The 13444-nt window shown below is 37.3% G+C and overlaps 1 protein-coding gene across 2 annotated transcripts; it reads left to right on the top strand.

Annotated features, from left to right (window-relative positions):
• The first annotated feature begins 3685 nt into the window (after nucleotides 1–3685).
• Nucleotides 3686–9231, top strand: LOC139630277 (mucin-3A-like). Of its 2 annotated transcripts, XM_071493551.1 has the most exons (6): nucleotides 3686–3892; nucleotides 4019–4129; nucleotides 5017–5196; nucleotides 5781–6082; nucleotides 7283–7410; nucleotides 8739–9231. In XM_071493551.1, exons 1-6 carry the CDS (start codon nucleotides 3808–3810, stop codon nucleotides 8938–8940), a joined length of 1008 nt encoding a protein of 335 aa, XP_071349652.1. In that variant the 5' UTR covers nucleotides 3686–3807; the 3' UTR covers nucleotides 8941–9231. The 2 variants fall into 2 exon arrangements, with proteins under 2 accessions (XP_071349652.1, XP_071349650.1); XM_071493549.1 differs by having other exon boundaries at nucleotides 3688–4129.
• Nucleotides 9232–13444: the final 4213 nt, after the last annotated feature.

Here is a 13444-nt window from a genome sequence, read left to right as displayed (position 1 = left end):
TGTCAACGACCAAGAACGGCGTCACCGATTGGCTAATTTTTTCCTCACTGCAAAATGAACAACCAATCAGAGATATTCATTTGGACATTTACGTTAACGATGTTGCATTCAAGGTCACTGGGAATTTATTTAAAAAGCTGGGACCAACGGGCCAAGTTAAGAAGATATAACAAATATTATTACTGACGTTACTACTTGCTACTACTACTTACGGTTGCTTACTAAACTATCATCTCAAATAGCCTCAAATGTTTTTTTACTACATGAATAATTCCAAGAAAACATGTTAATTTAGGATCAAATAGACTGATTTTTCAAATGGTACATTCACTTTTAATTCCGTTCTTCCTACAAATGTAGCAACTAAACACATTTCTATCAACATTTCTCTAATGTTTCCTCAAAGGTTGTGACTGTCGTGAATTGTATTCGCCAGCAGATGGAGACAATATAACGTCATAAAATAGCCTAAACCTCATATTGCTATGCTGAGACGGACATGAAGACATGAACTAACTCCAGTTTGCATTCAGAGCAGCAAGATTTATTATTTAGCTCAGTCTTTAACTGTTAAGAGTGACCCAGCTCCATCATTATAGTTTATTATAGCCCAGCACTTATTATAGTGACATTATAGCTAGTCTTGTACAACAATAAATAGGGCCAGCCTACAAAATTAGTGGCCTGATGGTTTATGTGAGGGTGGCCTGCAATGGAGTCAAATCCTCAGTCTGAACTGTTGATCCACCTTGACCCTGACTGTGAATGTGGCCCAGAGCTCCGACTTTGAACCAAAACATCTCTGGAGAGACCTGGAAATGGCTCAAGAGGATCTGCAGTGAATAATGGCAGAAAATCCCCAAATCCAGGTGTTCAAAGCTGCCAATCACTGCCAAACGTGCTTCAACCAAGTACTGAGTAAAATCTGAATCAGTTCAGTTTTTCCCTTTCAGCAAATTTGCTGAAGTTTCTTTAATTCAGTTTTCACTTTGTCAGTATGAGGTATTGGGCGTAGAACGATGAGGAAAAAAATGAAGTTAAATGATTGTAGAATGAGGCTGCAACATGGATGAAGGGGTCTGAACACTTTCTGAACGCACTGTATGTTCACATTTAAGAGACAAAGCCCTCCAGCTTCTGAGGTAATTTTGAATCTCGGATGGGAGAAAAAGAGGAAGAGGTAACATTACAGGGGAAGGATGTGGGGGCGGAACATGGATCTATTGGACGGTCATATAAAACATCCATGGGGTGGACGTGTGAGTCAACAAAAGGTTGGACTTTGACACAAGAGACTGTTTGCTTCATGTTTGCTTTTGATAGACAGCACTGGTTCTTTTAACTAAGACCATGATCTTAACCCTGCACAGCTCAGCTTTGACCTGAAGCCCTGCCAATATAAACAGTTCAATCTACCATTGTAATAAAGTTTTAGTTAAAGACCATATTTACTGACACAGTAAGTCGTTAGTATAATTTCAAGTGTAGTTCGGGTTTGCTGTGGTTTGTGGCTCTGTGTGGTTTCTGCACATGTCTGTGAAAGGGGAATTTCACAAAAGGCCCCAGAGACAGAATTTTACACAGATATCATGAGTAAAAAGCATCCCAAGCCCTCACAGTCAAGTTCCTACATCGAACATTAAATGTTTGCTTATGTTTTCTGGAAAACATATTTCCCAACATAAACACTTAAAGGCTGTTTCAAAGCTTTCTTCACACCACAATGAATATTCTGCATACTGAGTCCCTGAGCAGTATTTTACACAAATTCCCAAACAATACAGAGGACATGACCTGCATGGCAGCTGCGGTCCTAATCACACAGAGAGACTGTTGTGTGGTTTTGGTTTGGGAAATCACACCAGAGTGAGACATCACATGGTCTTGTTCACGCCACACATTATTCTGGCTGAGCTGTTTTCTTCTTTGTACATTATTACAACACTGTCAGTGGTGATTGCACAGTTCTCCATTATCTGTACTGTGAGTTTGTGACGGAAATTTAATTGTAGGTCACTCAACCAACACACTTAATATCATGAGGACAACTATTCTTCTGTTTTTTTCCTTTTTGTGTGTTTTGTAAAGCACTTTGAGCTGCATGTCTTTATGAAAAATACCTGGCTGCAAAAAGTATAAAATATAATAGAAATATTTTTCTATCTATCCGTGCAGCTTCATATTTGAAACAGCACCAAAGATGTTTTAAAACTTCAATTAGCAACTTGTCTTTCCAGAACCAGTCGCTGTTACTCTGGATAATCCAGACAGTTTTCATATGAACTTTTCCTTCAGCAGGAAGACATTTGTATGAAAACTGTTCACAACAACCAGGACAAGGGCATGATTGTGTCTTGAAAGACATGATACATGTTGACATTTTTAAAATGCCAATATTCAGTGCTTTGAGAGCCACAAATTCAATCTGTTTATATCTTTTAAAGAACTTTTTCAGCCATGTTTTCATCAGTCAGGCTTCACCTTCAGTGGCTCATTCATCAGCTGTTTGCCAACCAGCTGGTGCTCACTCACATTTAATGCAGGTGTCATTATCACTCAGCTGATGCACTGACACAGCAGCCTCCTCCTGGGCTCACTTTTCAGTGTTGTTCATTAAAGTTTATGTTCTCAGAGTTTTTGTGAAATCAAACTCTATTTTTGAGACTATTTGTGTTCGGCATTTTTTCCATTGAGTCCATTGAGTTTATGTGACCATATTTTAAGATGCATCTGCATATTTATCAAGAAAAAGAGATAGATAGATAGATAGATAGATAGATAGATAGATAGACAGGTAGATAGATAGATAGACAGGTAGATAGATAGATAGATAGATAGATAGATAGATAGATAGATAGATAGATAGATAGATAGATAGATAGATAGATAGACAGGTAGATAGATAGATAGATAGATAGAAAGATAGATAGATAGACAGATAGATAGATAGATAGATAGATAGATAGAAAGATAGATAGATAGACAGATAGATAGATAGATAGATAGATAGATAGACAGATAGACAGATAGATAGATAGATAGACAGATAGACAGACAGACAGATAGACAGACAGATAGATAGATAGATAGATAGATAGATAGATAGATAGATAGATAGATAGATAGATAGATAGAGTTTCATGCATTCACTTCTGATTTTAAAAAACAAGATTTATTTCCCATGTGAGTTCCGCCTCCAGGGTTAAGGCTGTGGCCGGTCTCTCGGTGACGGTGGCCCCGGTGGGACAGGTGGCAGGGCGGTGTTTCTGTCCTGAGTCCGCAGCCTGAACATCAGGAGCACAGTACTGGTGCAGTGTTTGTTATTATAAATATGGTAGATTGCTGGAGGAAGAAAAGACATTGGTTGAGTGGTCTTTTCAGTAAAATGCGGTCCTGTTGCTCCTCAGCCGGGTCAGAGCTGCAGCCTCCGGCAGCGCAGGAGCCTCCTGCTCCCTGACCAGCTGCTGGGCTCAGACACGGAAACGAAACTTTTATTTTTTTAGACATGATCGTTTATTTTAATTTGACAAATACAATGGCTCAGCTGAGAGCAGCCTGGAACATCTTCAGGGTTGTTTCTCTAAACTGCAGTGGTGCTGCACCATTTGAACATATTTGGCACCAGTTCCTTGCACAGAAGTAGGATGAGAGCTGAACAGTGCCGTTCAGAAGCGTGGGCTGAGGAACTGATCCGGAAACGAAACTTAACGTCGCTGCAGACGCAGAAAGAGGAAATGAGGGTCTGAAGTTCAGACAAGAGACAGACGACAGAGCTCAAACACAGCGAGTCTGAGCAGCAGAGAGAGGATGGAGGTGAAGAGCAGGATGCTGTGTGTTCCTGTGCTGCTGGCCTCAGTCTTTATGGGCAGTTTTGCTAGTGTGATTACTGCCACTGCTACTGCCCCTCCGGGATCTAGTACTACCACTTGGAGACCTACTACTACCACTTGGAGACCCAGTACTACCACTTGGAGACCCAGTACTACCACTTGGAGACCCAGTACTACCACTTGGAGACCCAGTACTACCACTTGGAGACCCAGTACTACCACTTGGAGACCTACTACTACCACTCCGACTGCAACTACTCAGAGATATAGTACTACTGCAACAATTCCATGGACAACAGGTATACACAACACACACACACACACACACACACACACACACACACACACACACACACACACACACACACACACACACACACACACTTTACATATCTCCTGGTTAAATGCAGGTCATCACATCAACAAAAACCCAATCCCCCTCCACAGGGAGGGTCAGAGGAGTCAGTGCAGTCAGGTGTTGAAGGTCAAACTGTCTCCAAACTTCACACCAACTCTAAACTGGGTTTGAGCTCATTATTTACATAACTATCACCACGAGGAAAACTAGTTTATGGGCCCTGCACAGTAACTAATACCCAAACAAAACAAGGCCTACTTTCATAAGTCATAAGCCACTAAGTTAATGAATGAAGAGCTGCAAGAAAACAGACAATAAATGTGAAATGAAGCTGAAAAGGTGAAGAGCTGTGGGGCACCTGATGGCTTCAGGTTTCAGGCACCGACCACGACCACGAGTCGCAGTCAATCTCCAGCTCTCCTTTCATTTCCTCTCATTCATCTGTTGCACATTTTGTTTTCAAGGACTCACTGATTATTTCTGGCCTCTTGGCTGCAGCAGAAACATGTGAACACAACATATCATGCATTTGGAGTCTGTTGTGTCTGAATCATTTATCAAGTCTTAAAGCTCTGATTTTGGCCTCTTCACAGTATTTGTTGACAATAATAAAACTATAGTATATCACCAAACTTATTGCTAAATAATATAATGAGACAATCAGATGTAATTCGCACCATATACTGTGCTGTGCTGAGTCTAAAAGAGTGAAACACAATATTAAAAATGAACACATAAAAAAATGTACAGAAGACATGAGTAAAAAGAAGATCTAGAATTATGCTGACAACTTGTTTGTCTGGTGTCTTTTCCTCTTTCCTTCCCCAGGTCATCCTGCAGTGAATTTAAATGGGATGATGTTCACTTTGTCTTATAATCAAGGAGGAATTTCTTTCTATCCTCCATATTATTCTCCTCACTCTTCTGCCTGGCCATCCACTCCTTACTACACCCCTTACTACACCCATCCCTACACCCATCCCTACACCACGCCGCCTTCGACCAGAGGTGAGAACGTTTACGAGCTACAAAAGCAGAAATAAAATCCGAAATGTTAATTCAATCTGAGTGTTTTCTGTGGCAGTTTTTTGTATTAAAAAGTAGCTGAAACAAGATTGATTCTTGTATGGGAACAGGTCAGGAACAGAATCATCGCACAGTTCCCTCATCACTCTGTCAAAAAACTAGTTAAAGCTGCATGAAGTGATTTCTGACCACAAGATTTTTAATAGTAATTTTTTTTTTCCTGCAAAATGTAGCAAGATTAAAACAAGCTTGAAACAATATATTTCAGGCCTACATGTTCAAAATGGTTGAGCAAGGTTGATAAAAAAAATATATAGGTAAGACAGCACTATAAGTTTAGTGCTGTCTTACATCTCTGTGGTTAAGCTGACTTGAAGCGTTAAAATGTGAATCGCTGTCTCAGGTGTGTTTGTACAGGTGTACTTCTCCTGTGTGCACAACTCAATGTATTCTAGACTGTTCCTTTTTTAAATTCATTTACTATAAAATCCAAATAGCTGTTTGTGTTTTACTGAATTTCTTCCATTAAATGTATAAATCAACGCTCCCTTATTTAAATCCTGCAGGTTTGTCCGTGTGTCTGCGTTACCTCACTGACTATACAGACAATAACTCCCCCACACTCTTCACACTCAGTCCAAGAAGCAGTAGCTCTCTGACTCTGCGAACATTGGCTAATGGTTTGTATAAGCTGTCCTTTGACAGATACGGTTACTACAACATGTACTTGAAATCCAGCATAAAAGTCCTGCCAGAAGTTGCTCCGGACATGTGGACCGGAGTCTGCCTCACCGTCGACTCCATGAAGAACGTGGCCCAGGTCTTCGAGGGCTCGAACATGAGCATCAGGAAGATGCTGCGCAACAGGGTGAGGACAGAGCAGCGACAAGTCGAGTGGATCAGTGTGAATCCACTGTAAAACTAACACACACGCATCATCGACACAGTTCTCAGAGGATGCAGAGTGCTTCTTAATGTCACATCATCTAGTTTATATTAACTAAAGCAGTGGTTCCCAACCTGCGGGCCGTGGTTCACTTGTGGGTCGCAAAGGTATAGCAAGTGGACTGACAACTTGAAAAATGTTATTATAATAAAAAACATTATGTTTTCAAATGTTTTCAAATGAAATGATCTTTAAAAGTATTAAAATGTTGAAAAACCGTGGAGACCCACCTGAGATGTCCACGCAGGACAAGCAGGGGCTCAGCCAACGCAACAAAACCTGGTAAAACTATATTGTGGGCCACGGATGTTCAGTGAAATGGAGAAATAAAATATTGCCCTGAAATAATGGCGCAGAAAAATCACTACTTTACACACAATCACCCTCAGAGCCAACAAAATTAGAATCCAGCAGATAATATTTAAGAATCAGTCGATGGAAACTTAAACAGATGGTGAATCGAACATAGAAGAAAAATTGAACTCTTATAGTTCAGTCATGATTGTCATTAAAATAAAAAGTGCTCTGAGAAGGAATTATTTGGCCTCTGTTTTGTTACCAGCCCAGATGTGGCGCCAACATTTTTGAGATCTCTAAGTTGGAAAATGTTTCCATAATAATGAAGCAGACATTTCTTCACCTCCACTTGATCCCATCACATCCTTATGGTGCAGCACCCAACGGTCAGAAAACTATAAATACTCTAAAAGTTCAATAATGTTTGTACAGATTTGAACCAGGATATACTGAGGCAATGCAACACTCAAGCTTCCTGACACTGTTGTACGTACTGAAGCAAATCTTTTAAGACTGAATCAGACTCAACTCAAACTACATGAGATTCACTCTGAAACTGTGCAGGTTCAAAAACTGATATCAGATCTGCCCACAGATTCTTTTTTATCATATTTTGCTTAATGATAAAATTTTTTGTTAATGTTTCATGTTTCATGTCTGAAAAGGGATTTAATGCTTTGAATATAAGAAAACAAACTCTTCAGCAACTTGTGCATTTTGTACATTTTTTTTTGATAATCTTTTATCTTCATCGTTGTCTCTCATATTGTCTATCTGCTGTTTCTGTGTGTGTGTGTGTGTGTGTGTGTGTGTGTGTGTGTTCAGTATTCATGGACAGGTGAGCCTGTGATTGAGTTTTCAGGTTTTGATGGTCAGGTGACTGACGTCCAGGTGTGGGATTATCCTCTGTGCTACAGCGAAGTCAGCGACTACATGAGCGGTGGCGTCTACAGGTATGAAGCTGTGTGTGTGTGTTTGTGTGTGTGTGTTTGTGGTCTTGTGTTGCTATCTTTGTGAGGGTGTTTCTGCATTGTGAGGACACTATGTTTAGTCCTTATTTCTTCAAAGGACTGTTTTAAGATGAATTCAGTTTAGTGTTACAGTGAAGGTCGAGTGATAGGGTCCTCACAAGTATAATAAGAGACAACAGTGTGTGATCAGTTGTTTGTTTTATATGTAAAGATGCTGTTCTTAAAATCTGCTCTGTATCAAGAAGCATCAGCTTAAAAAAACATTGATAAATTCTAATTTGGCTTTTTACTCATAAATTGCAGGTTCACATCAGAGATTAGGGCAGAAACTGCATATGAAAGGAGAAAGTTTATCCTTGCTCACATTTAACTCTGAGTTGAATCTTGCAAGCAACTAGTTTGAGACCTATTGTGGATCAAAATGAAACTTACACATGTGAAAATGTGGAACCTTGATCCCTCTAGTGCACACACTGAGAATTAACTTGCAGACATCTTGCAACCAGCAGCTGAACATTTGTAACGAACAATATTTGCATAAACATGGATTCTGGGTTTTTCAACGAGGGAGAAATATTAGATACATTTTTTAAACTTAACTTTTGTGGAAAATCCATAGTGGACACAAATTACCATTGAGAGTCAGAAAAACATGTCTAGAGATCATTAGATGAGGAAAAGCTCAAAACATGTTTATATGTTTATAATACTAAGACCCAGTTTTTCTAAATGTTGAAAGCTTTAATTTTATACATTGATGCTTTAAATTTATTGTGTCTTGGACAGATTTCTGACAAAAGTTAAAAAGTCTTTAACAGATATTAGAGTTAAAAACAAGTTTGCAAGTGACATCTAATCAGCAAATGATTCGATATCTGAATAATCGTTCTAATCATTTTTCAAGCAAAAATGCCAAACATTTGCTTGTTCCAGCTTCTTAAAGTTTTAAGATCTGATGTTTTACTTGTCATACAGAAAATGAATATTTTTGGATTTTGGTCTGATGGTCAGACAAATTGAAATTGAAATTGCTTATCAACTAATCAAGAAAATAATCCTCAGATTAATTGATAATGAAAATAACTGTTAGTTCCAGCCTCTTTTTCCTGTTTGTTTTTTACTATCTGAAATCCATGAACCATTTCTGTGATTGACAAGATAAACCACTGTTATTTTACAGTTAAATTACTTTTCATAGAGATAGATTTGTAAAAATCATATTATTATCACGGTAATAGTATTAAAAAACTTCTTTGACTTGTTTGGGTTCTATCATTTCCAAAAAATGAAGTTAACGTTTGTGTTGTTAGGCTGTACCGTGGGTCCGTGCTCACCTGGTCCTACATCAGCTACTCTCTCAGAGGAAACGCGCTATTGGAGGACGTCTATGAGCTCCAGGCGAAACAGCCAATGGGCAGGAGGGGGAGAGGGCGCCGACTGAAGGGGGAGAAGAAGACCAGGAGGGTTTTCAGTGTGGGGGGACGTAAGGGCAGAGAGACACAGCAGGTTTAATGGAACAAACAGGCACCTGTGCAGGAAAAGCTGCAGCTTCATTTAATCATTTAATGATCAAAAACTCGACAATCAACAGACAAGAATTCATCAACAAGGAATAATTAATACGAAATAAAATTCACATTTTATTGATTTTGTAGTATGATTATATTTAGAAGACAACAAACAAGTCTCAGTATAACCCTTAAAGCTAATTCATTTTATTTGTACTAGCACCTTTGACTTTTTATTGTTATCTGTATTTTTTTTTTTCATTTTTTATATTATTAAAAAATAAATAAAGAAAGACGTTTTGTTATTGTCAGTTTTATGTAACATGCAGCTTGGACACAGAAAGGGGTTATTAACATTTCTGATCTCTTCTAATTACTCTATGTATTATAATATAATCAAAATCATAAACCCCTCTGCCTTGTCTCTGTCTGTAAACAACCATCTTACAGGCCACAGGCAGACATCTCACATGTATTAATTAATTATGGATAAGGCAGATGAATCCTCAAGCAATAAAGATTTGTTTGATCCAACAATCTAAATATTAACATCTCATAAAGAAATTGCGGCCATGACACCCAATACACCAGACTACCAGAGACTAGAGCTGATCAAACACTTGCTGTATTTCAGAAACACATCCTGATCTTCTTGAGAAGCCGACGGTGCTTGGTTACACTGCCTTGTTTTACACGAATGTACCAGTAATTCTTGTTTGTGTGAAATGTGGTGATGATGGTGTATGTGACAGCTACTGGAGGTGGAACCACACGGTTCATAAATACACGAGCAGGTCTTGCGCACACACTCATACTCTCAATAGACACCAGTGAAGAGAACACACATTAAAACTGAAGCTCTCTGTTTAATGACTTATGAAAACCACCATGGTCATATTAATGTCAGCTGTTAGCGTCACATCCGCAAAACAGAAAACAATTTCTGAAAATACAAACAAGCACAGTGGACTCACCAGAACCTGAAACATAGCGTCAAAAAAACCTCTGACTTCACTGTCACAGCAGCCGTTTTAAAACTTTGGTCAGAAACAAAAACAAAAACAGAACAAAATTAATGTCGTACCAACACAAAACAATTAGCTGGTGCAAGACCAAGCTAATGTTACCTACTGCTAGCTAACATCAGCTAACATCAGCTAACATTAGCTAACATCAATTAACAACAGCTAACATTAGCTAACATCAACTAACCTCAGCTAACATTAGCTAACATCAACTAACATCAGCTAACATCAACTAACATCAGCTAATATTAGCTAACATCAGCTAACATCAGCTAACATCAACTAACCTCAGATAACATTAGCTAACATCAGCTAACATTAGCTAACATCAACTAACATTAGCTAACATCAACATCAACTAACATCAGCTAACATCCACTAACAATAGCTAACATTAGCTAACATTAGCTAACATCAACTAACCTCAGCTAACATTAGCTAACATCAACTAACCTCAGCTAATATTAGCTAACATCAACTAACCTCAGCTAACATTAGCTAACATCAACTAACATCAGCTAACATCAACTAACATCAGCTAATATTAGCTAACATCAGCTAACATTAGCTAACATCAGCTAACATCAACTAACCTCAGCTAACATTAGCTAACATCAGCTAACATTAGCTAACATCAACTAATATTAGCTAACATCAGCTAACATCAGCTAACATCAGCTAACATCAGCTAACATTAGCTAACATCAACATCAACTAACATCAGCTAACATCCACTAACAATAGCTAACATTAGCTAACCTTAGCTAAAGGCCAAAATATTAAAATATGAACCTATATTCCCTTTTATGTTTGTAATCTGTTTATTTTTTAACATATTTTACATTTCAAAAATGTGACATGAATATGTTTTGTGTGTTACATCTTGGTGAACAGGAGTTGTGAAGCACAGTGAACGAGCTAACAGGCAAAACTAACCAAATGTTCAAAATGGCTGCTGTGTCTTTTTAAAAAAATTATAATTCTGTATCAAGCAAAAGCAAACAAACAATGAAAGATACTCAAATTATATTCAAACAAGGTTCGAGTTAGAATAAAGTTAACACAAGATTGTAATCAACACCTTCGCCATCGCTCACATAAAACACAATAAACTCAAGGTCATTGTGTGAAAAGCTTCAATAAAAATCAACTTATATTCATCATTTTCCTCGTGTTGTCATTAGTTAATCAAAAGCGTAGTCCTTCAGACCTTCAGAGTGGTTGAGTGTAGTGGTTATGGCTTCAATTTAAAAAAAAAGTATAGTGACTGTGTCAATGGAGCAAAATGCAGCAGAATGGCTCTATGTGCTTCTATTAGCTCACTTTGACATTTTAAATTTGTAACGTCTCATTATTTTTCTGTCAGACACTCGATATAACGATTAGTCAAAGATATTGTGGCACAACATTTAGTTTTGATCCAATGTCGGGTAATACCAGGGCCAGGTTCACTGGTATTGATACAGATATTGATATTTTATATTGTAAAAAGCAGCTAATTTGCCACAATTTAACACCTGGAAGCATAATTAATAAGATACTTCTGAACATGAGGTTGTTCTCTGTTAATTACTCAATTAACTATATGTTTAAATACATTAATTTAGTTTATTACATTTATTTGTCAGGGACCATGTAGCCTACAATAAACAATCTCATACATAGAGATCTATTGTACCAGATTTAGCTACTGGAGAAAAGGTCAAAGTTATGGATAGGTTTTTATTTAAATGTTCATTATCAATGCTTTCTAGCAATATGGTTTATTAATTCCATTATAATCACATTATGCAGACACTGGTCATTGACACCAATAAGTAGTTGGACATTAGCAAAATACTTATTCATTAAAACCAGTAAGTGTCAATGTTAGCCATTGTTGTCAAGGTCAATGAAGAGAAACACTAAAACCTTCCCTTCTCATAGTGTCTGTTAGCAAATAATCTACAAATTCAAAATGTCAAAGTGTCTCAATAACATTGTAATTACTCTAAGAACAGTAAATTAACATTATATGAAGCAATTCTTATTTATAACTCTGTATTTATCAAGACATCTGTTATAATAACAAAATAATTATTGTACATCTTCATGTCAGGGCCAAATACACTTTACACCATTATGTACAAAACTCTTCATTCTCTACAGAGTGGAATATGAGAATAGCCCTCCATAAAAAAAATTCAAAGTTGCTAAAATAAGTTGTTTTCTTTTAACAAATATAAAACTTACAAGGTTGCCCAACAACCAGATGTCACAGGTTTTTCCAACCAGCACATGTTTTTCTTATTTTTCTTTACAATTATCTGCTGAACAAAAAAGGCAAAGCATTCATAAAACATATGTAACATGATGGCTTAAAAGAAAATGACCCAAACAAAATGATCCAGAAATGTGACAAGAAGTCCACTGAACATTTTGAAACAAGTGATATTTTGAAATGCAAACATCAACTAAATTGTGCCTGTGCAGATGTGTGTAACCAATAACTACACAAAATCTGCTAGTAAGTTGTTAATTTACACTATCAAAATACAAATTACTATAATAAATAAAATTACCTGTAAATCTGTTATTGCTGTCGTTATATTGGTTTTGTTAATTTGTCCGGGAATGATCATGAATTTAAAGAAGCTTTGAGGGGAATTCATTTCATTTCAAGGACCATACTGATGCTTTTGCATGTTTTGGCTCTTTAACTTCAAAATGTTAAATTTCAGCCTAAATTTCAACCCAACAACTTTTAATCTGATGTAGAAAATAATCTGCATTCATATAAATTAAACACAAGTCGTAGTTAAAGGGTTAAAACATGCAGCAGTATAATGTTTTAAAGAGACCCAGTAATACTAGTTTTTTTCTTTTATTAGAATTGAGGGACTTTCTGGGGTTTCTTCATTTGACAGGACTTTGTTTAGATCTAAACATTTAGTTACCAGTTCTGATTTAGTTTGACGCTGCATCTGTTCAGTTCACTTGCTCAGCAGAAAACACCTGAAACAGACTGTGGAAGTGTTTTTTGTCTGAAGGCAACTTATCCTGAGCAGGATGGAGTTTTGTCTGAAGTGACTCATCAGCAGAATAAATTTAGTTTAGTGTAAGAAGAAAGAATAAATGTTTAGCATTGAGCAGCAGTTAAAGCAGAGCTGCTCATATTAGGAACCAGTTTTTATTCATTCAGATTGAGAACTCATTGGGACTTTGGTTCTGCTCTCCTCCTTATATAAGGCACCGGCATCATTTTAACCTCAATCATAAAAGCTGCTCCATCTGTGAAATATCAGTTAACAATTCTACCTGTAGTGTTTTTATTTTTATTTTCTCATAAATGGACACAAGCCACCACACAGTTCACCCACTGTCTGACCCCACAGTGACCTGGAGCTGGGAGGACCTGAATGCACGCGAGTTAAAAAGTGTCATTAACTTATAACTTAAGAGTTATGAACTATTGTTGTGGGACTATTTTTTAAATAGTTTTCA

This window comes from Trachinotus anak, unplaced genomic scaffold (assembly GCF_046630095.1).
Source record: "Trachinotus anak isolate AG129_WGS33_773 ecotype Australia unplaced genomic scaffold, CSIRO_AGI_Tana_v1 ptg000013l, whole genome shotgun sequence".
In the NCBI taxonomy this organism is placed as follows: Eukaryota; Metazoa; Chordata; class Actinopteri; order Carangiformes; family Carangidae; genus Trachinotus; species Trachinotus anak.
This window is presented reverse-complemented; position numbering and strand designations above follow the sequence as displayed.

Bases quoted from the DNA above. Each gene is read 5' to 3' on its own strand.
- LOC139630277 (XM_071493549.1), top strand. From the start codon at position 3,808: ATGGAGGTGAAGAGCAGGATGCTGTGTGTTCCTGTGCTGCTGGCCTCA. The intron at 6,083-7,282 runs GTGAGGACAGAG...GTGTGTGTTCAG, and splicing joins GGAAGATGCTGCGCAACAGG to TATTCATGGACAGGTGAGCC. The intron at 7,411-8,738 runs GTATGAAGCTGT...TTGTGTTGTTAG, and splicing joins ATGAGCGGTGGCGTCTACAG to GCTGTACCGTGGGTCCGTGC.